Here is a 19,821-nt window from a genome sequence, read left to right on the forward strand (position 1 = left end):
TTGGATTCTGCTGTGGCAAGTATCGAAGGGCCAGGCAAGGCATAACGCTCCGCTGAGGTCTGTTGAGCCTGCAAATATGGCCACCAATGCTTCGACGTTGACCATTGAGGGACGCCCTCCGTCCAGCTTCAAACCTACCCATGAAGAGCGCAAACGGGCTGGGCTGATCACGTTCGAGGAACATGCCATTACACCATTTTCTGTGCCTTCCACGTCGGTAACATTCGAAACCTTCAACCCTGACTTTTTGGGTGGGTTGAAACAGCGACTGCAAGACATCGAGCTCAGGGTGAAGATTATGGATGCAAATAACATTGCCGCTCAGATCATCTCTCTGAATCAGCCGACGGCCCAGGCCTTTGTCAAGTTGGACGACTGTGTCGAGTTTTGCCGCAAAGCGAACGAGTTCGTGTTTCAAAATTACTGTGCAAAGTATCCAAAGCGGTTTTTCGCCTTCGCGACCCTGCCTACGCAAGACGGGACAGCGGCAGCGGCCGAATTAGAGCGTTGTGTCAAGGAGTACGGATTCGTGGGTGCTATGATTAACGGGTATACCGTGACCGAAGATCCTACTAAGGGGCTCTACCTTGACGATCCGCAGTACGACACGTTATGGGAAGTATCTGGACGCTTGGGAAAGCCAATCTTTATTCATCCTCGCATACCTCTCCAGTCGAATCTCAACGTTCTGAAAGATATTCCCATACTCCATGGAGCACCGTATGGATTTGGAAGAGAAACTGTGGAACATCTTCTAAGGATTATGTACGCTGGAGTCTTCGACCGCTTTCCCAAGTTGAAGATATGCCTTGGACACTCGGGCGAAGGACTCTCTTGGATCTTGCCGAGGACCGACACCACATTTAGAATGTACACGAAAGGTGGGTTGATCGCTACCTGGCTTGTTATCGAAGTGATCGCTGATCCAAAGCACTGGTAGCCGCCCAAGGGCCGAAGAAAAAGTCCTTTCTTTATTATTTCCAAAACAACATTATTTGCAACACCAGTGGTATGCCGAGGACATCGGCCCTGCTCAATCTGTTGTCGGAAACAAAAGTCGAAAATGTCACTTTCTCGGTGGATTATCCCTACGAGAGTATCGCCGAGATGAGGGCATGGTTTGAATCAGTTCCAATATCGGACGAGACATGGAAGGATATTGGGTTTCGTAACGCGATCAGGATCTTTAACCTGCCACTTGACATCAACTAGAGCTGCTTAGAAAATACAGGAGTGGGAATGCTTTGCAACACCGTTTCCTTCAAAACAAATTTTACGCATGGTATTGGATTGACCTTATTCACCAAGATATTAAATCTAGATTGTGAGTGACACGTTGACCAAAACACAGTTAGTGAGCGCAGAGTGTTCGTGGTTAAAAGAATTCGATACTGTCTCCTTGAGTAATAAATTGATCGTCCCAAGCGAATGGCAGATTTCCGAGAAAGTCGAGATCAGCGAGGTTACTGGCGGCTGGGAACGCACATGCATCACTGGCAGTTTGCATGCCACCAGCGCTCTCTAGTGGTTCAGAGAAATCATTAGTAGACGGGTGGTCAAAGCAGGAGTCCCGTGTGTGACTTACGGAATGTGGACGCAAATTGCAAGAGACGCTCAAGGCATTTCCGGCATCGATTGCCAATACGCGAGTCACTACTCGCTTTCGTGATTGTCTGAGATGCATCTTGGATGTGTTTGAGGAAATCCTGGGGCTCAAGATGGAGAATTCTGATGTTGTGCTTCATGCTGAGGATCATGACGGCGAAGATGACCAGGGCAGCGGAGAAAGCTGGAGTCGCAAACCTTCAGCACTGGTGCGGCAGCGGGGAAAGACAAAGCACAACTTACCGTAATAAATTTGAAACCACCAGGTCGTCAGCACTGGGGACTTCGTCGGCGATGGAGAGTTGCTTTTGAGGATATCGAGGATGTCGAGGGCTGCGGACAAGCACATTTCAACACTAGCCTTACCAAAATTCATCAAGAAGTTCCATTCACCATCGGTATCCGCGGTCGATCTCCCATTTTGAAGAAAGCAGACCAGCATCCTTCGGTGAAGCAGCATGCGCGTGTGGAGAAATCGCAGGGTTAACACGAGACTCATTGTAATGTCTATGGGCGCATCCGACACTGCGGGATTCGTGGCCTCGATCATGGTATCCCGAGTTTGGAGCCGAATGTGAGAAGGTAATTCGGCCTTCCATGCTGTTAGTTGCGGTTCGATCGCCATAATGTTCTGAAACACTTTTGAGCTTGGAAGAATCTCCTTGGTTTGAATGTTGTTTTGATACACGGTCTGCAAGATTAATCCCACAAGTGCGTACAGTTTGCTGCGGAAAAGGTCAGTGAATCGACAGGAAGAGAAAATCCGGCACCCTCACATGGATTGAACAAATGCAGCCACAACTGACATCCCATTCACGCGACTTGGTACCTGTTCTTGTCGGTTTTCGGAACCGAGCGTCTCAAAGTCAACATCCTGAGGAAGTTCTTCAAGTTGATAATCCTGCCTGATACTCTGTGGTCTTCCAAAAGTCATGCTGCATGTCCTAGGACAGGTATTAGCTAATTAAGTTCAATCGGTCGGTTAGATGGGGACTAAGGTGCGTACCTATCCATGATGCAACACATGTGCCAACACCGCTTTCGAATTTCTCGTTCCAAAGGACCGTACTTTGCATTCTCGGCTGGTGAGTGCAGGCCAATTTGAAACGCAGCATGGACGGTGAGCCCTTGTAGGGTCCAGGTCCGAGCCGACTGCTGTGTCCCTTGCAGGTACTGAAGAATCAAGAGCAAAGCTTGAACTGATCATCACAATCAGCTGAAATCTCTGTGGATCAACTCGGCTCAAGGCTGACCGGCTTCAAGGTTGGCGCTCTGAAGAGATATGTCTTGCAAAACTTTCAGGGCCCGCTGCAAATAGATTTCTGCATCTGTTTGATTCTGACCGCGGTGTGGGTATACAGCTCCGCTAGTCGCGAAAGCCATAATCGTGTTTAGCAGACAGAGCCAGGGCCTTCGCACGCCGCGGAAGGATGCGCTTTCCATATCGGCAATGCCGTCGAGGAAAGTCTTCTTGTAGATGTAAGGGAAGAGCATGCCAAATCCGGTGAAGAAACGGTCTAGCAACTCAATTATCGTTTCCTTTTTGGGCAGTATAAAGCAGTTAACATCATCGACAGCCAAGCTTAAGGGTTGATTCCTTCGAGACGAGGGGTTTGGTGAAACCGGCCGTGAGAAATGTGTCGAGTCTTGTCGCTCGCATAAAGTGTCGCCATGATGCCGGGTAGGGACATTGCGCATCTGATCCACAGCATCATTGATGGTGGAGAAAAAAGCCGAATTCGAAGATGGGCCTACATTAGATCAGTGAGTTTAGGTCTAGACGCCAGACAAGGGGGATCTTGACCAAAACAAGCAGCGGTTTCATCGTCCGCGAACGTGATCACGACCATGCCATCGACCGTGTCGTTTTGCGAAGTATCAGGTTGAGGGCTGACCAGCATTTGATCGGCGCCATGCGGCACTCTCGCTTGGTGCCCGGACAAGTGCGATGAAGAGTCAAATGGAGTGTCGGTGCTTGACGATGGCGATGTTAGACCGAGGAACGACGCAGTGGTGCGGTCCCTTGTCTTGGTTGCTGGCGAGATCCCAATATTCGCCGCTAGCAGTCGCAATGACTGTTCGATCGCACGAAGCCGCAATTCAGTCGGGGAACTGGTCGTACCAAAGACGGTCAATCTCAATCTGGGCAACGCAGAAGGACTAGGTGGCTGCCTTACTCTGCCTCGCTGGGGATGCTCTGTTGTCTGCGAACTGGTTGTGTATAATTACAGACAAATTCGAGGTCGACACAGATGCCACAGGAGGGTCTTGCCCCATCGCATTTGGTCTTTCGCACGCGGCACGAGTCGCAAGCTAGGGCAGTGCGTTGCCTCTTGCTCCTGGGAGGTTCGGGTTCAGCATCTCGAGCATGAGAGAGCGGCATCACGGCCATCGAAAACGGACTGCATTGACCAACAACTTCGTCGGGGGAAGCTGTTAGTAGAATCGCAGAACAAGAGTCTCAGGGCCCTCGAGCAAGAACCTGTGGTCAAATGGTCACAACTGAAGCGTTTCGAAGCCTGCTTCTTTCAAAGAAATCGGAAATAGTACCTCGTACGGTCCACCCTGCTGTTTCGCCGCCTTGGTCGTCTTCCCCGATTGCCCCGGAAACGCCATGCTACACAAGGACCAGGCTGCTCGTATGAGATCTTGCAGCCAATGGGCAAGCAGGGGGATTTAAGTACAGTACGAGGTACCTCGTAGATATACCACTATTCGGACTCGTGGGAAACTTCACACTATCTGTTCGTAGTCCCGTTGTGCCACCACCGAGCGAGAGTCGTCGGGATTATCCTCATATCTCAGAGCACACCCATTCCTCCCTTTTGAATTAGTGGCTTGCCGCTTTACTCGCCCTCGGCTCACCTACTGCTTCCTAAGTGACTCAATGGCCATGCGGAGAACCTGCGGGGTAAATTAGTCAGGCAGTTTTAGCGCCCCAATCAAATCTTACAATTCGCTTTTCAGCCTTCATCACTACGAATACCTTTTCTTTCTTTCCATACGACACCATGTATAGAAAATGCTTGTGCGATAGTGCACATAGACGGACCAGAGCTTTCCAGTCGACCTTCTTCCTGTGATTCAGAATGAGAATTAGGCTTGTCTAATAGACGGTTTGATCGACGGCGCAATTTACAGCACGACAACCTCGCCATGGATGGCCGCGACAGGAAAGGTTTCAAGTTGGCTATTCTGACACAGGCCAAATGTCTATATGATCAGGAATGGAATCGCTGGAGAATGGAATAGACAGACATCTCGCAGGATAGACAAATGCTATCAACCGTCTGGACACTGATCCGCGTCACAGATGGACTGCTGTCCGTGTCGGATTTTGTTGCTGGAGATGTATTGACGACGGTGTCGCCATTCAAACGCAAGCTTGATCAAGTATCATGGTACTCTAATGTAATGGTTTTAATTCTTTCTAAAACTCGGCCATGCTCCCCCAGAATTGTACCAGGCAGTAGGATGGGACAATCCTCTCCTTTGGGTCTCTTCTTGTCAAGCCTTTCTTCTGGAAACAGATTTAGCACATCGAAACGAAGGGCTCAAGACTGGGACACCAAGAATATACCACTTCGAAACTCACCATTAGCACATGCAAGGCATTATTCATAATTTCGCTTGAGGAGGCTTGTTTGCTTCCAATCGGATTTCCTTGCGAAGGATCTTTCCTGAAGCACTCTTGGGTATCTCGTTGAGAAAGAAAACCCCTCCTCGCAGCTGCTTGTAACTCGCCACTTTGCCCTCGACAAAATCTACCACCTCTTGAGCTGTGATGGCTCGGCCTTCGGACGATTGACGGCGAACCACGTATGCCCGGGGGACTTCCGTCTGTTGCTGGTCGTCCCAAACCCCGATGACGGCGGCATCCGCAATGAGAGGATGAGAAGTGAGCAACGCTTCCAATTCCGCAGGCGCGACTTGGTTGCCTTTGTACTTGATCAATTCTTTCTTTCGATCATGGATATGGACAAGCCCGTCCTTGTACATCCCAATGTCGCCCGTCCTGTAGAACCCGTCGATAAACGATTGCTGGTTAGCCTCGGGCCGATTATAATAGCCTTGAGAGAGGATCGGACCTGCAACTAAGAGCTCGCCGGACTCGCCTTCGGCTAGGTCCTCATCATTCTCGTTGACGACGCGAAGAACGACGTTTGGGCACAGCTCGCCGACGCTCCAGGTCTTCTGGTCGGTGTACGCGGGCCAGTCGGTAGCAGTGATAACGCCGGTAGTCTCCGTAGTTCCCCAAGTTTGCGCCATGTGGGCTCGCCCTCGGCCCAATTTCTTCCTCACGTCCCTTATTACGTTTTCTCCTATCGGTGCAGCCCCCGTGACGGCAACCTCCAGCCCGTCGAAATGATCTGTTACCTTGTCGCTCTTTGCGATCCGCAACCAGACTGGCGGTACAGTAAACTGGTATGCTGGCCGGTAGCGGCGATGATATTCGAGAAAGGAGTCAAAGTCATAACTTTTCATCCACCAGGTCGTGCCACCCATGTAGAAAGGACAAGTCGCGTACAAAGAAATCCCGGCGATATTACTCATAGGTAGATGTGCAATGGTGTTCATCAAAAACTCTCGTCCTTCCATTTTGCAGCGGGCCCGATAGCGGCGAGCAACATCCATGGTGCACACATTGTCTGATACAAGACCCCTATGGGATATTCGGACGCCTTTCGGTAGCCCCGTAGTCCCAGATGAGTACAAGAGACAAATCGTGACTTCTTCGAGCGCGCGCTGGTCGGTGATATGTGGCCAGTCATACATTTTATCCCCATCCCATCTGAGCACGTCAGACCGGTCTGTGACAGAGATCAGTTTCCAACCCTGGGGAATCGTGCTGTCCAAAATCAAGATCCTTCCTCTCGCAATGCCGCACTGTTGGGCTGCCAGGACCACTCGCGCCTCGCATTCTGGCGAGCAGACCAGCAGAGTGGGTTTGGAGTCCTCAATCTGGCGTACTAATTCTGCCACAGGGTATTCTGTGCTAGCACCAGAATAGACTCCTCCGGCAGCGACGAGCCCATAGAAGAACACGGGCGCAAAAGGACTTCCGTAAACGACAGTCAGAACGACATCACGGCCAGCTCCCGAGGCGCCGATGCCGTAGCGATGTTGAAGGACGTACGCAACCCGCTTGACCAATATGCGAGCCTCGGCTTTCGTGATACTATTCGACGGATTCGCAGCTTCCACATGGATTTTGGTTTCTTCACGAGCCAAACAAAAATCAGAGTCTACAATACAAGAGATCAGCCACCGGGAAATGCGCCAAAATGCTATACATTTAGTCCGACTTACCAAACAATAGCGACAAAATATCCATACATGGAATGTTAAGGTCTTTGTGTTGCGACTTGTAAACTCGCATCTTGCTGTCCAAATGTCTTTGGAAGCTTTGGTAAAACTCAGGTCGTGCAGGTTACTGACGCCTGCTTATATCATGGGGCTCTTTCGTGCCAAAGAAATGTCAGGTATGTGCCGCGGTAGAAGTTTACCCCTCCGCTTTCCATCTTGAAGGAACTAGACTCAATAGAGGCTCGAGCCAGCCGTTGGCGGGGAGCTCCGAAGAGAAGAGCTTGTAGCCCTCCACCCCGCTCGGCGCAGTCTCGATATCGCATACCACACGTCGGACCTCTATTGGAATTAAGGTTCCTCCATGCATCCACAAATGATCTAGCGTAGCTTCTATTTAAGCCCTTTAATCATTGGACTTTCTATTCTAGACAGCACCACTGCGTTTCCATAATCAATATCGAGAGACCAACGCAGCAGATATAATCCTTGTGCGTCTGTCTATTTTAATCAGTCAAAAGTGCTGCGATCAAGACTTGTTGACTCTGTTGATCCTAGGCACTCCTCGCTCCCTGTCACACCATATGATCGTACACCTCTGCTGGCTTTTCTCAGCAGCGACAAGTTCTGCATCCAGTGGGTGTGTACCTTGTGTTCTGAAAAGCAGTTGAGCGCCGAGGCAAAAGTTTCACGAGGCGTAGCAGCCAAATTAAACCTTGCGAGATTTAGCAACACCAGCGCCACCGCTATGAGGATCATGGTGAAGAAAATTGCATGCGTCTTCGGTGCAGACTTACCCTGAGTCAGGTCGAAAGGCCCTGTTCCTAAATGTTGCGCAAACACAGCGCTTTGAAGGCCGGACGGAAAAAGAAAGCAGATCAGTGCTGGACTTCCTGTTCGAAAATCAGGTGAATCTCGATGTCACCTATGGCTTTAGATGCAAATAGGGCTCCATCGCTTTTGGGGACGATCGATCCGTGCAATACGCTCTGCGGAGTGGTGGCTTCATTCATAGGAATCGGTCTGCTGATCAAATATCGAGGCGGTCCTGATTCTAAAGCCGGTGTAAGTACCGCGGAAGTTTTCGTTGGCCTCTCAGGGAGCTTCTTCTCGTATCCGAGTTTAATTCTTGTCCAAACTGTTGCAAAATACCAGCACATCGGCGTTTTGATAGGTCTCATCTTTACCGTCAACAACTTGGGTGTGGCTTTTGGAAGCCGTGTGTCCCACGACATCTGGACACAGACTTTTTACAAGGGACTCGACAAAAACCTCGCACCATTCAAACGGCAGTGTAGATGTCAAACCCCTCAAAGTGGCCTTACCTGGATATGCAAAGAATTCGGAAAAGTGTTATAGGAAACGACCTGTTATGCGACCAGGATGCGATTCGCACAGGGAGGTAGTCTATTCCTCCACTCCCTCAGACTCTTTCTCTCTTCTGTTGATTCTGGGATAGACAGACACTTAGCCAAGAAAGCTTTACCGCCAACTTGGTCATTGTGGCCGTCTCTCCTTGCTTGCTGGCTAGATATGAGATTGATCCTACGTCGATCATGTCAACGATTCACGAAAAAGAGCTCGACTCCACGCCACATCGACAACGTCGACCCCAAGCCACGCGCAGCAAAATGCAACTTTCCATGTGGTGTTGCTGCTTGCAATACCACGTTCGCCCGCAACCAGAGCCTAGCCCTAACTGGGGGCAGTTTGGTACAATGAAAAGGGAAGCTCCTTTCACGTACCCCAGCTTCCAGCGAGGCAGCAACAGAACAAATAGTTGACCTTAATCCACTTCACTCGCCGACATTGATCGCTCCTCTTTGCAAGGCACCCACAAAGGCAGTTGGTCCTTTTAGTCGCGCAGACACAAAGAAAGAGCCGCTCGCTCAAAGCTTCAAAGCTGTCCTTTCAGAGGTTTCTCGACTTTCACGAGAACAAAGCGTTCATGCGTTCTGTGTGGCTCGAATCTCCAAGCTTTGTCAGGGGTCCCAGAGCATTGTCCCCGCTTTTTCTTCAAGGACAGCCGGGCTGCCTTTCATTACAACCATGGTTCGATCTCTGGAGAGGCTGAGTGTCCTACTATATATAGGCCACACCTACATTCTTGCCCTTTTCTTTGCCCAAGTCCATCAACTGCTGCCCGCTCAGGACAAACTCCCATTGTTGCTACTAGTGGTTCCAGATCAATCATTTCTCCCAACTCCAGTTCAGGGCAAAAGAATCCACAGCCCCTACTCGAGTCTTATTGCAAAATGGCTGACCCTAGGCAAACAGCGCATGACGTGCTCCAGGATGCCCTCGCTTTCGGATCGGTGCAAGATTCTGCGGAAATGGTACGCGCTCGAAATCCCGGTGATGTTGTAGATTACGACGGCGACGACGACGGCGACGAGGCCTGGCGCCTCTGGGATAGGCCTGCTCCGACTTCCTCTCCTGAAGCTAACCTGACTTCTTCGGAAGATTTGCGAGTCTCAGATGAGGAGGATTACGATGGCGAGGCCGCATGGGCCCAACACCAACTCTATTTCGCCCAGCAGGCTCGTCTCATCGGCTTCAATAACGGTGCCTCTGGCAACAATGATGACGTTCCCATGTTCTCTGCTGACTGCTTCGCAGTGGACGGTGGCGCCGATGCTGTTGTTGGTGTCCATGAGGGTAATGAAGAAGAAGGTGAGGATGCCCCACAAGTCACACCCTGGCGCGGGAGTCCGCCTCCACCACCACGCCGATATCGTAAGTCAGTGATACCCGCCCGTCAGTCCCTGCTTATCTTTGCTTTACAAAACTCGCGCAAACAGCGCGAGAAGATGCACCTCAAGCACAGAAACGACAAGCGCGCCGAAGCTGCTAAACTCAAGCTGCAAACACTGTTGGAGGACCGAGTCCTGGGGCCGCATCGGACTACCTCAATGGGCCTGGCTCTGCAAAAGGGCGAGAACAATCGAGTGCACGGTAGTGGCGATCGCGACTGCGTGATGAAGGACACGTATGACTATCGAGCGCTTGCGGTCGCTCAGGCGCGCCGGGAGCGGTCGAAAATGGAAGAGGCTCTTTCAGAGATGGGCGAAGGAGTGTATGAGTTGTGAGAAAGGGTGATAAGACGCTGAGAAGCTGGGACGAGAAGGTGATGGGTTACACTCTACAGGGGTTAGAGGAGGAGGCGGAGACGCAGATGGAGGAGGCATTGTGTATGTCTTTGCAGTTCATTCCTGTTCATCGGGGATTCCATAGGTCGGCCTACGGACTCAAGGGGTCGTCAAGACGTTAAGACGTCCAGACGCGCCTTCAAGCTTTGGGCTGGGATGTTTGACATGGCATTTTGGGTTTGGGTGATAGGTAACAGGTCAAAGATACATACACAAGGCTTCGTTTGGTTTGGTCATTCCTTTTCTTGTTATCCCCTTCGTCATTTGCACGGGCGATCCCAATGGCTAATTCGTATCTTCTCCGTGACCGCTTAGGTTCCAGAACCTACGATAAATGTCCCGCAGTGACTGAAGCAGGCGAGCCGGTTAAAAGTGGGAAAATACGGCGACTCCATATGGAAATCCCATCTAGTACTCCGTACTTTTTGACTCGGTGTTCCGACGCCGCCCAAGGTTGACGGAACCATGGAAAGGGCTAACTGGCAAAGCAGTTGCAACGTGTATGGAGTATATATCGGTATCTTGTTTCGCTTTGATATTTCTTTTTCTTTTGCTCTCGGGATATCTTCGGATGGTTGACGGTCTTTGGCCACGCGAGTCAGTGAAAAGAATACCAGGGTAACAGATATATGTCTCTCTGCGAGCACCACGAGTGATGCTTCTTGCGCAAATAACTCGTCCAGACCAGCACCTGGTAGTGTATACACGTCCCTGGGCATCAGAGATCAGAGAATTCCCCTCAATGGTGAATAGTGTTGCGTGCTCTGAAAGTATACCATCCTTGTATCCGCGAGTCCATCAACCTCCTTCGTGGCAGCTCTAGGCGGTATGTTCCTTGTCGGTGCCCTCCTCATGGACAGCCACGGGGCTGACATGTCCCTGCGCCTGGGCCTTTTCATCCACGTGCTCGACTTTAATATGTTGCGCGGCCTCATCCAGCGTCTCAGCAACCTACACGAAAAGACAACTCGTTAGCGAAACGCGGTGTTTCCCAAATCAACATGTCCCAAACAAGGTGAAATGAAACAAAATGAAAGGAAAGAAATGACCTAAATCAGGGATATCATATGAAATCTAGGAAAAGGGGGGTCAGGGGAGGGTTTATGTTTGGCTCACCTTGTCGCCGAAAACAGCCTCGATCTCCTCCAGCGTCTTGTTCCTCGTCTCTGGGTAGAACAAGACGAAGACGATGGCGAAGACAAAACTCGAGCACACGAATATCAGGAAGAACTTCCACGAGATGGTCTCGATGGCCTGCGGGGTGAATTGCACGAGGATGATGATCAGGACGTGCTGTGTCATGTAGCTGACGGCTACGCCGACGGGGCGGACAGAGGTAGGCATGATTTCGGCGGGATACTAAGAAATTCCCCCAAGCAGGCGTCAGTTTACGGCTTCCTTTTTTTTCCCGAGTGACTTAATACAAGGGGTTGAATACGAACCGTGGCAAGGAAAGCATTGGCAGGCCCGCCATACCCGAGTCCGACGAAAAACATGGCTGCGATGATCCCCTTCGCGAGGGAGCGGTTGGTGCTTCCGCCGTTTTCGTAGATCGCCCAGGTTATGCAGGTTGTGAGCGTTCCGGCAACAATAAGGAAATATGAGATAAACTATATTTGGTCAGAGCAAGGTCTATCTTCAGGACAAGGGGATAAAACTTACCATCGTTGGCCGCCGTCCCATGAGGTCGAAGCATAAGGCCGCGTATATGGCAGAGAGAGTGCCCACGCAACCCCATACACCCGTCAGGATGAGGGACATGACGTTGCTGAATCCGACATTCGTATAAAGGATGACCTGGTAATTTTGGATGACGATGACACCAGAGAGCCTGCAATCAGATATTAGCTGAGTTCGTTCGGGTCTCCGTGCAGATTTGTAATAAACTTACATGCATGCAATTGCGTACCAGAACACCAGCAAAAATCGTTTGCGGTACGATGGCCTTTGCCAGATTGCTTTGAGACCAAGGCGCTCCTCCCTGTCAAGCTCGATTTGGGCTTTGATCTGGTGAAATTCGCGGATGTAGAATGTATCGTCGTGTGTAGTGCCGTGCATTTTCTTGAGGATGGCCAAGGCCTCGTCGTAGCGCCCGACATATGCAAGGAAACGCGGTGACTCTGGCATCAGGAAGGAGCAGGCAAACATGAGAGTGCCAGGGATAAGTTGGCAACCTAGCAGGAGACGCCAAGAGACGTTGCCTTTGATGAAGTAGAATCCCAGACCACTTGGGTTGTACTCAGCATTCATTTACATTCGATCATGAATACAAGCAGACTTACACCCATTCAGTAAAACAGTAAGCTCCGTTGACACTGACTCTGCGAAAATATCAGCAAAGATACTTGATAAATTTGAAGGCCGCGTACGAATAAAGACCACCAATTCGACCTCGCATCTTGGGAGGCGCGATCTCAGAGGCGTATGCGGGACAGACCACGAAAATCAGGCCCGACGCGAAGCCACCGATAACTCGGCCGGCAACGAAGACACCATAACTATGGGCTCCTGTCTGCATCGCCGCGGCAAGCAGAGATGCCAGACAGCCGATTTGGATGGTTCGAATACGTCCGTATTTGTTGGGCAGGTACCAATTCGAAGCCATGCCAACAACGGCTCCAGCGTAGTACGCTGATCCCATGGCGCCTATGGTGGTAGAGTCCAGGCTGAAGTATTCGAGAAAGGACGTATACCCAAGGACTGAAGTCGTGCAAGCTTTTTCAGGACGTTAGTTTGTGTCCAGGGCAGCCTCGAGATATGATATGCCTACCAGAGTCATAGCCATAAAACACGGCCCCGAAGGTCACGTACAGCACGCAAAGCCAGTTGTAGCGATTCATCTTGGAGTTATGTTCACCCATGGTCGAAGGCTGTCTTCTCGATCAGATCCGAGAAAGAGGAAGAGCATGCAATGAGGTATGCACTGAAAAACCCGCAAAGACGGGGGCCTGGTGCATGCATATAGGAATTAGCGACCGGGGCATCCTCGGTCGCTGCTGAAATGAGCCCAGTGGCAACTGATCGACAGCTCGTGGCATTCACTCCTGAGTAGGGTGTTTCTGACTCCGAATGGTCTGGTTGGTAGCAAGAAAACATAGGATAGAAGGCCGTGGCTCGTTGTGCGAGCATGCCAGAGATTGCGGAGTCCCCGCAGAATACCTCAGCCTTGTCTAGATTAGGATATCCTCGGTCTAAGCTTGACCATTTCTCCTGCGGAGAATGATGATCTTCTCCGACTCTGGTTGGAAGAGGTTAAGCGAGGTGCGGCGGGATTAAGAGTCCGTGTTGTTGCCGTGCGATCCTGACTTGCGGTGTCTGGGTAGAAAGCTAAAATAGTCCTTGGTAAGGACCCCTGGGCTCGATTGTCTGCTGGATCAAAGCAGCAGAGAGCGCCCAGGGGCATTGCATAAGTGTCGGGCCAACCTCCCTCGCTTCTTATCTGTGAACCTCTTGCAGTCAGCTATGCAATATCGGCAAGTATCACACAGAGGGACCCTGTTACCAACAGTTGAGACACTCCCCATATCTTTCACGAAGCCGTATTCACCGAGGACCAATCATAGAAACCTACGGCCCCTTTGATCTCTTTGCATTCTTAAGTTCACCTTTTCCTGAAATCCATAAAGTTTTGAAAACACGGTGATTGATTCCTTAGGTTACGTGCAACGTGCTCGGCCCTTCGAAATCTCATGCTTCCAGCCAAATCCCAATGCGAAGCTGAATGATTTCAATCAATTTCGTGGGTGGTGCCATCATCACTATTGTGACCGATACCCTCTTCAACCGCTGCCGCAAGAGCCGTAACTTGAGATATGAGCCATATGGTACTAAATGGTACTCAACCCTTCTGCAGTGGTTCCTCGCTGGTGCTCTTATTGTTATATGGAATCTTTTGACTGCTCCCTTATGTCGAGTGCTGTCTGCCTTAGCGTGGAACGCCGTGGCGTGTCGGTGAAAGCCCGCAACAGTAAGCATTCGTGACGAGGGTGTTCCTCGAGTCTCTTTTGCCCGTGCCGTACTCAAACCACCGCTATATCTCGAATTTCAAATCACCAATTTGAAAGTCCAGACCAGAGAATCATCCTCACCGCGGGCAGCGGATTGGTCATTCGAGAAGACCACTGGTTTGCTGATGCTAGCAAGTGTCTTGTTATCTGTATATCTTCTCTGGGCAGGACCTAATCGTGCTCTCAAAACAACCCCGACTTCGATAATGTCATTGGATGAAAGCAGGTATGTACGTCGTTCAAAAAAGAAGGGCGAAAGTCGGTCCTGCTACGTAATGCAGTGTCTGCGGGACATCACAAACCTCTACAACCCCGCCGCTCGGCCGGAGTAGATAAAGCAAAGGTCTTGCACACATTGGTTATTGTAATATCCATGCCCTTATATTCCAATGGCACATCAGCCACGTGGCAAAGGTTTGCCATAGTCTCGTGGAGCAAGGTAAGCTTGGCCAGCTATTTATGTCCTCTCGTGGGATGCTTGAGTGTTAGAGACATGGCGCTGGGTCAGGGAGACGGAGAAGAGCAGGCACTCGAGGAGCCCAACGAAGCGAATTGATTTGTAAGAATAATGAACTGAGACGAAAAGGGACCTGGATCTAATTCTCATCTCATCACATCGGTTGCGGAACTTGAAGGCGCGGACTTTTGGCTTGGCACGCTAGACCTTATTCGGCTGTCTATAACTATCGCTCACAGCTTCGCTTGCCCAACAGGCCTGATCACAAACCCGACACGAGGAAAGTGAACCCTCACCTCTCCCACAGCTGGGTAGGTTTCAGAACCTGTCTGCTGAGGTGTGATGACCGCTTCTTCCGGTGTGAGAGCCACCAGTGTCCCTACCGTGGGACTGTCCCTTCCAGTATCATCAGGAGCGATGCTCACTCCCGCACCTGCAACAAGACCATTGCGTTTATCAAGGTCGTAATGAGGACAAGCCGGAGTAGCAAGCAGAAGCGTTTGTTCTCGCAACGGTGTCTGCTTCAGTTGCTCCATGAGTCTTTTCACGCTCTGTGCATCGTCCCTCTCGATCCTAGTCTCCGTGCTCGGCAATCCATCAACATATATCCTGAAGCGCTCAAACCAAGAAAAGACCCCTGGGTATCGGTCTTTATTGAACACTCTCCCTATTCCCTCCCCATCCCCATCCTTCGTTCCTCCACCTGTCAGATTCTCAATCCCTTCGCCGCGACTGATCTTCTCGCCCCAATCAAGCTGATACCACAGTGCCAGGTCCGCTGCACTCGGCATATCGGCTCCAAATATCCACGTCTTTGTACCCTTGTCAGCAAGTAGTGGCTCCAACAAGCTCAACTGCAGATCCAACCCGCTGAGATTCTGAGGAACTTTCCTCTCCAGCTTTTCGGCGTCGAGTTTGTGACCGATCAAATCCGACCGGTCGACTCCAAAATGCGTACGCCATACACTCGAGGGAATGAGGCCCGTGGTTACGCGGAAAAGGGGCCTGTCAGTCCAGTATGAGGCAAACCCACGGACCAGTGGGCGAAAGGACGCCGTGGAAGATGGGTAGAGTGTTCCATAGCCTTGTGCGGAGGGGAATTGGTGCTCAAGCGCTTCGAGGATCAGGGAAGTGTCGATGTAAATCTGTCACAGGTGGCACTTGCATTTAGCCCAAGCCTTGCAATATCTCTGGACGGGCACGCAACCGAACAGGCTGGTGGTTATGACTGCCCACTGAATATTGAGTATGAACTTTGCTTACCTCTCGTCCAATTGCCAGGACCGGAATCTTTCTATAAGTGATATTGAAATTATCCTTCAAGACCGGTCGTGGCATCATTGAAGGTACAACAATGAAAGCTGTCCACGAAAGCACCCGTAGCGTCAGCCTAAGCCAAAGTTCGCCGAGGAGAGCAGAGTCAACATTGGACACAGCAAGACGTCCCACAAAGGTCAGGCTTTACTGAGAGCTAGCTAGTATGATATTGCCCAACGTACTGTATGGTATTTGTTTCAACCTGAGAGCTAACTTCACCTTGGTCGTAAAGGGCGACGCTTGATTGATTCCGCGTTAGCCCCACGTACATACTCTCAGGGCTCCAAGGTTGAAGTTGGACTATATCTCACAGTCATATCCAAAAAGAACCACTTGGGGCTTCATAGAGGAGGCGTCAGCCGCCATACTGGGAAATTTTGGGCAAAAGACGAAGTGGGTTCCAATCGTTGTCGTGTTAGAGTCGACAAATGGGCAAGAAAATTCGCCTTTAAATGCTACAGTCTCTTTTTGACTCAGAAGGCGTACATGTGCGTGATATGAGAAATGGACTTTATGTCTTTACGCGCACGCGAATAATAGGAGGAACAGAAGGAAGTCAGAGTCGGATGAATGGGTCGTCTCGGCGCATGAGCCTCGGTTCGGTCAGAAGTCGTCATTTGATTGCCGCGAGGCTGATTCAGCCTTGCACTCATCGCTTACCACTCAACGCTCGCGACACTCCCCTTGATTCTCAACTACCTAGGTACACAAGTTGTATCTCGGTCGTGCTATTCATCAGCGGCACTATGTGTAGTCCGTAGGGCTTAGCCCGCCAATCGGCAACACCTTAGTATGACGGTCCCCTCCAAAGCCGATACGTCGGTCAACCCGAGAGTTCCTCACACACTCTGGACTGATGCATTTGAGAAGAGTCAAAGGTGATAATTGGCTCAGTCTGGACGCTTCCAGAGTAGACAAGATCGTTTGAATTGCTTTCTAACTCATGCCAACATCATTTGGCCTGGTCTATTGCCGACACCGTAGCGAAGAGGTCTAAGATAAGAGCCTAGGGAGGCGACTATTGATGGGAATGTAATGGACTGGAAGGTAGTGTTGTTTGTCAAGTGGACGCCTACTAGGCTCGGACCGTCGATGTTTGAGGTCGTTGGGGGGCCGGTGCTGAGAAGGGCGCGGCCGAAGTCCATAACCCATAAACAGGGTTTGGAATTGACAACCATCCTTTGAACTGAAATGAGGTAATTTGAGAGTCTTTTTCAGGTGGAAAATATGTCGAGCAGTTGATTACGACCTCCTGGAGAACTGATTTGTGGACCTGGTCGGTGGTTTGCACGTGGTTCGGGCCATACTCGGCGGCACAGCATTTGTACTTGTGTAGTCAAATCTCAATGAGGCAGAGGCAGCAAGTCCTGTAAGCAAGCCTTAGTGTCACCAGACACAAAAGGGAAGGGAAGCTCTCCCGCTTACCTGTTGGCCATCCGTCAAAGCACAGGGTCAATATTTCGAGTAATGGACCCATGCCAACTTCATCACGAGCAGCTGACCTGTCGCAGCTTCCAAGGCCGCACAAAGTAGAAGACTTGTGGCGCTGAGCTTCATATTGATCAAACTCCGAGTAGTGGATCAGTGACAAGATTGATACTGAGAGCTACTGCTCCAGGAGAGGTGTGCATGGCCACAGCTGCCTGTGACAAGGTATGTATTACCCCCAGATCTGCATAGACTCGACTGCGAGCGGCCATCTGTTCGGTGGCTGTGCCAAGTAATGAAATCATAGCGGGAACTGTATCCGCGCTTTTGTTGGCCATGGGAATCTGCGACCCAAGTCGAGAATATGAGGATGCTTACGGCAAAATTAATGATTGGTGTACCTCCCGCAGCCCTTCAACTCCTGGGGTATGCCGTATGGCATGGAGCAACTTGTCAATTGATCGACGCCATGGTGACGAATGTGACATCCAGCAAGATTGACGAGGTTGGGTGAGAGCTTTGTAACATTGGAGTAGGCTCCGTTTCAAGTGATGCGGCTCAGAGGATGCGAAGTCCACAGCACTCAATCGATTCTGGCCGCACCACTGCATGCCTTCTCCACCAGAGCTTCGTCAGCTCTTCCACAAATCTTTTGTCCGACGCGCTCCAGCTATCCAGTCCCATTTGCACCATGTCTTCATGATTGATCTCAACATCGGCCTTCTTGTTCTGCTCAGCTAACAGAGGTCGGCTGTCCTCAGCCAGTTGATCATTGGAGCTTGCATCGTCTTGGTCATCATTGTCGTGATATCTCTCCTCGCTGCTGTCGTTGCCGTCTGCCCTTGCAATAGCAGCTGCGACAGTTTGAAAAATAGCCGCGGTCATGCGGTGGAAATATGCCACAACTGCCACTTCGCGAGTCTGCTCCTCCTCTGATCCATCAAGCAACAGTGACGAATCACGTTCTATTTCGTGTTCTTCTCCGTCGGCGAATCCTTCGCGCCGATCGCCAGCCGATGCCCACCAGACGAAAGAGGTGTATGCCATTCGGGACCAAGACGCGGGCTCCACTACTAGTTTGTTCGTCGAATACGAGGATGAAAGTGAAGAAATGGAGGAGGTCTCGTCATCGACGGCGGTCGTTTCACTAGGTTCCAATCCTCGCAGACCACGTATGAGGTGCGCGAACCGACGAGAGTCTCGTTGGGTTGCCCTGATGGCGACTTTGGGAAAAGCCTTGGTTAATTCTGGACTTGAAACAACAATGCGAGGGAACACTTTTGCCGAGGGATATTGTGAGCGCGGCTTAGGCATGAGCACAAGGACATCATAGAGGTCGGGTTTCGAGGCAAGTACATCATCCGTTGTGCAGGAAATGAAACCGTGGTCGGTTCCGGCAGCTCCAGCCTGCTCGAGCTGGGGAATGTCCGTAACCCCAACAGTGAAGAGAGGACGCAGCCGAACACTGTGAGTATCGGGCTCGTGGGGCAGAGGCAGAAGTGACTTTGCTACAGACGAGAGGATGGAGAGATTATACACTGTAAAACACGGTCAGGATATGACCAAGTTTATCAGGTAGATTCATCTTACCAAGATTGCAACAGAATTCCACGGGAGTCTCCGTGATGATCAAGATCCGTTTGTGAAGTAAGGCTGCTCGATACAATGGAAATATTAGAGGCCCAAAGAGCTTGATAGAATCTATCAGTGTAAGCGCAGGATGGTGAGGCGTCAAGGCATGATGCGGAGAAATAAAGGTTGTTGCGGTAGACATTGTCCTGAACTTGAGATAGCCATTGGGGCGATGACTTAGGTCCTCTGCCGGAGATTCAAGGGGCGTCTGTGAGGAGCGCTCCTCCGGCTGCAACTTGTACTTCTCCCAGTATTGTTCTAGAGCGGTAACACTTTCCGGGTTGTCGATTTGTGCCCTAGTCATGTCAAAGATTGCAGCCGAGAGCATTATATCATTGGCGCTTACCTTGCGAGCTCCATTAAAGACTCTGCGTGGCGCCAGATCCGTCCAATGCGACCTTGCTCCAAAGGAACCAATGCGCCAACAGCCACCATTCGCGCAGCGCGTTCCGCCTGCGCATCTGCTTTGTTGACGAAGGCACTGAGGCCAGCGTAATCATCGTAGATAAAGTATCTTCCCCCATTGTTTAGCAACAGTGGCTAGCTCTTGAATGTATCACTCACACCAAATCCTCTTCGACGTTGTGCAAACCAGAAGGCAGAGACTTGAACTCGACAAACCCTTCGATGGGGACTGCAGATTCGAGTCAGTGTGTGAGCTGGGCGTGAAAAGTATTGTTGGGGCTTACTGTCTTCAAGTGATCTATGCCATCCCAATGTGTATCTGCAGGATTGTTAGCATGCGCAAAAGGCCTGACTTGCACAGGCAGGCATACCCTTTGCGGTGGTCGAAGTTAACCGAGAAGATGGCGAGGATTGGCGGAAGGAGCGGTTCGTTGCCCGTATCGATCCTCAAGGAGTTCGAGGCCTGGTCTGCCATGCAGGAAGACGCTGTCGCATAACGACAACATAGACTGTCGTG

At 50.8% G+C, this 19,821-nt stretch overlaps 7 protein-coding genes across 7 annotated transcripts; 2 read left to right on the plus strand and 5 right to left on the minus strand.

The window, feature by feature from the left end:
- Positions 1 to 76: 76 nt before the first annotated feature.
- A1O5_12914 (uncharacterized protein) lies at positions 77 to 1,212 on the plus strand (the record flags this gene model as incomplete). Its single annotated transcript, XM_007753483.1, has 2 exons — positions 77 to 881; positions 941 to 1,212. 2 exons carry the CDS (start codon positions 77 to 79, stop codon positions 1,210 to 1,212), a joined length of 1,077 nt encoding a protein of 358 aa, XP_007751673.1.
- A 163-nt stretch (positions 1,213 to 1,375) lies between these two features.
- A1O5_12915 (uncharacterized protein) lies at positions 1,376 to 3,506 on the minus strand (the record flags this gene model as incomplete). The annotated part of the gene is made up of 7 exons (XM_007753484.1): positions 1,376 to 1,521; positions 1,586 to 1,789; positions 1,849 to 2,330; positions 2,382 to 2,549; positions 2,612 to 2,804; positions 2,859 to 3,356; positions 3,410 to 3,506. The coding sequence occupies 7 exons, from the start codon at positions 3,504 to 3,506 to the stop codon at positions 1,376 to 1,378; spliced, it is 1,788 nt and encodes a 595-aa protein (XP_007751674.1).
- Positions 3,507 to 5,223: 1,717 nt separating this feature from the next.
- A1O5_12916 (uncharacterized protein) lies at positions 5,224 to 6,985 on the minus strand (the record flags this gene model as incomplete). The annotated part of the gene is made up of 2 exons (XM_007753485.1): positions 5,224 to 6,851; positions 6,916 to 6,985. 2 exons carry the CDS (start codon positions 6,983 to 6,985, stop codon positions 5,224 to 5,226), a joined length of 1,698 nt encoding a protein of 565 aa, XP_007751675.1.
- Positions 6,986 to 9,164: 2,179 nt separating this feature from the next.
- A1O5_12917 (uncharacterized protein) lies at positions 9,165 to 9,998 on the plus strand (the record flags this gene model as incomplete). Its single annotated transcript, XM_007753486.1, has 1 exon — positions 9,165 to 9,998. One exon carries the CDS (start codon positions 9,165 to 9,167, stop codon positions 9,996 to 9,998), a length of 834 nt encoding a protein of 277 aa, XP_007751676.1.
- An 879-nt stretch (positions 9,999 to 10,877) lies between these two features.
- A1O5_12918 (uncharacterized protein) lies at positions 10,878 to 12,919 on the minus strand (the record flags this gene model as incomplete). Its single annotated transcript, XM_007753487.1, has 7 exons — positions 10,878 to 11,009; positions 11,175 to 11,417; positions 11,501 to 11,668; positions 11,721 to 11,889; positions 11,950 to 12,285; positions 12,404 to 12,773; positions 12,829 to 12,919. The coding sequence occupies 7 exons, from the start codon at positions 12,917 to 12,919 to the stop codon at positions 10,878 to 10,880; spliced, it is 1,509 nt and encodes a 502-aa protein (XP_007751677.1).
- A 1,836-nt stretch (positions 12,920 to 14,755) lies between these two features.
- On the minus strand, positions 14,756 to 15,860 carry A1O5_12919 (uncharacterized protein; the record flags this gene model as incomplete). The annotated part of the gene is made up of 2 exons (XM_007753488.1): positions 14,756 to 15,667; positions 15,786 to 15,860. 2 exons carry the CDS (start codon positions 15,858 to 15,860, stop codon positions 14,756 to 14,758), a joined length of 987 nt encoding a protein of 328 aa, XP_007751678.1.
- A 1,965-nt stretch (positions 15,861 to 17,825) lies between these two features.
- A1O5_12920 (uncharacterized protein) lies at positions 17,826 to 19,779 on the minus strand (the record flags this gene model as incomplete). The annotated part of the gene is made up of 6 exons (XM_007753489.1): positions 17,826 to 18,805; positions 18,858 to 19,195; positions 19,246 to 19,413; positions 19,464 to 19,533; positions 19,589 to 19,623; positions 19,676 to 19,779. The coding sequence occupies 6 exons, from the start codon at positions 19,777 to 19,779 to the stop codon at positions 17,826 to 17,828; spliced, it is 1,695 nt and encodes a 564-aa protein (XP_007751679.1).
- Between the last annotated feature and the right edge of the window lie 42 nt (positions 19,780 to 19,821).

Source organism: Cladophialophora psammophila (assembly GCF_000585535.1).
Source record: "Cladophialophora psammophila CBS 110553 chromosome Unknown aczJe-supercont1.39, whole genome shotgun sequence".
In the NCBI taxonomy this organism is placed as follows: Eukaryota; Fungi; Ascomycota; class Eurotiomycetes; order Chaetothyriales; family Herpotrichiellaceae; genus Cladophialophora; species Cladophialophora psammophila.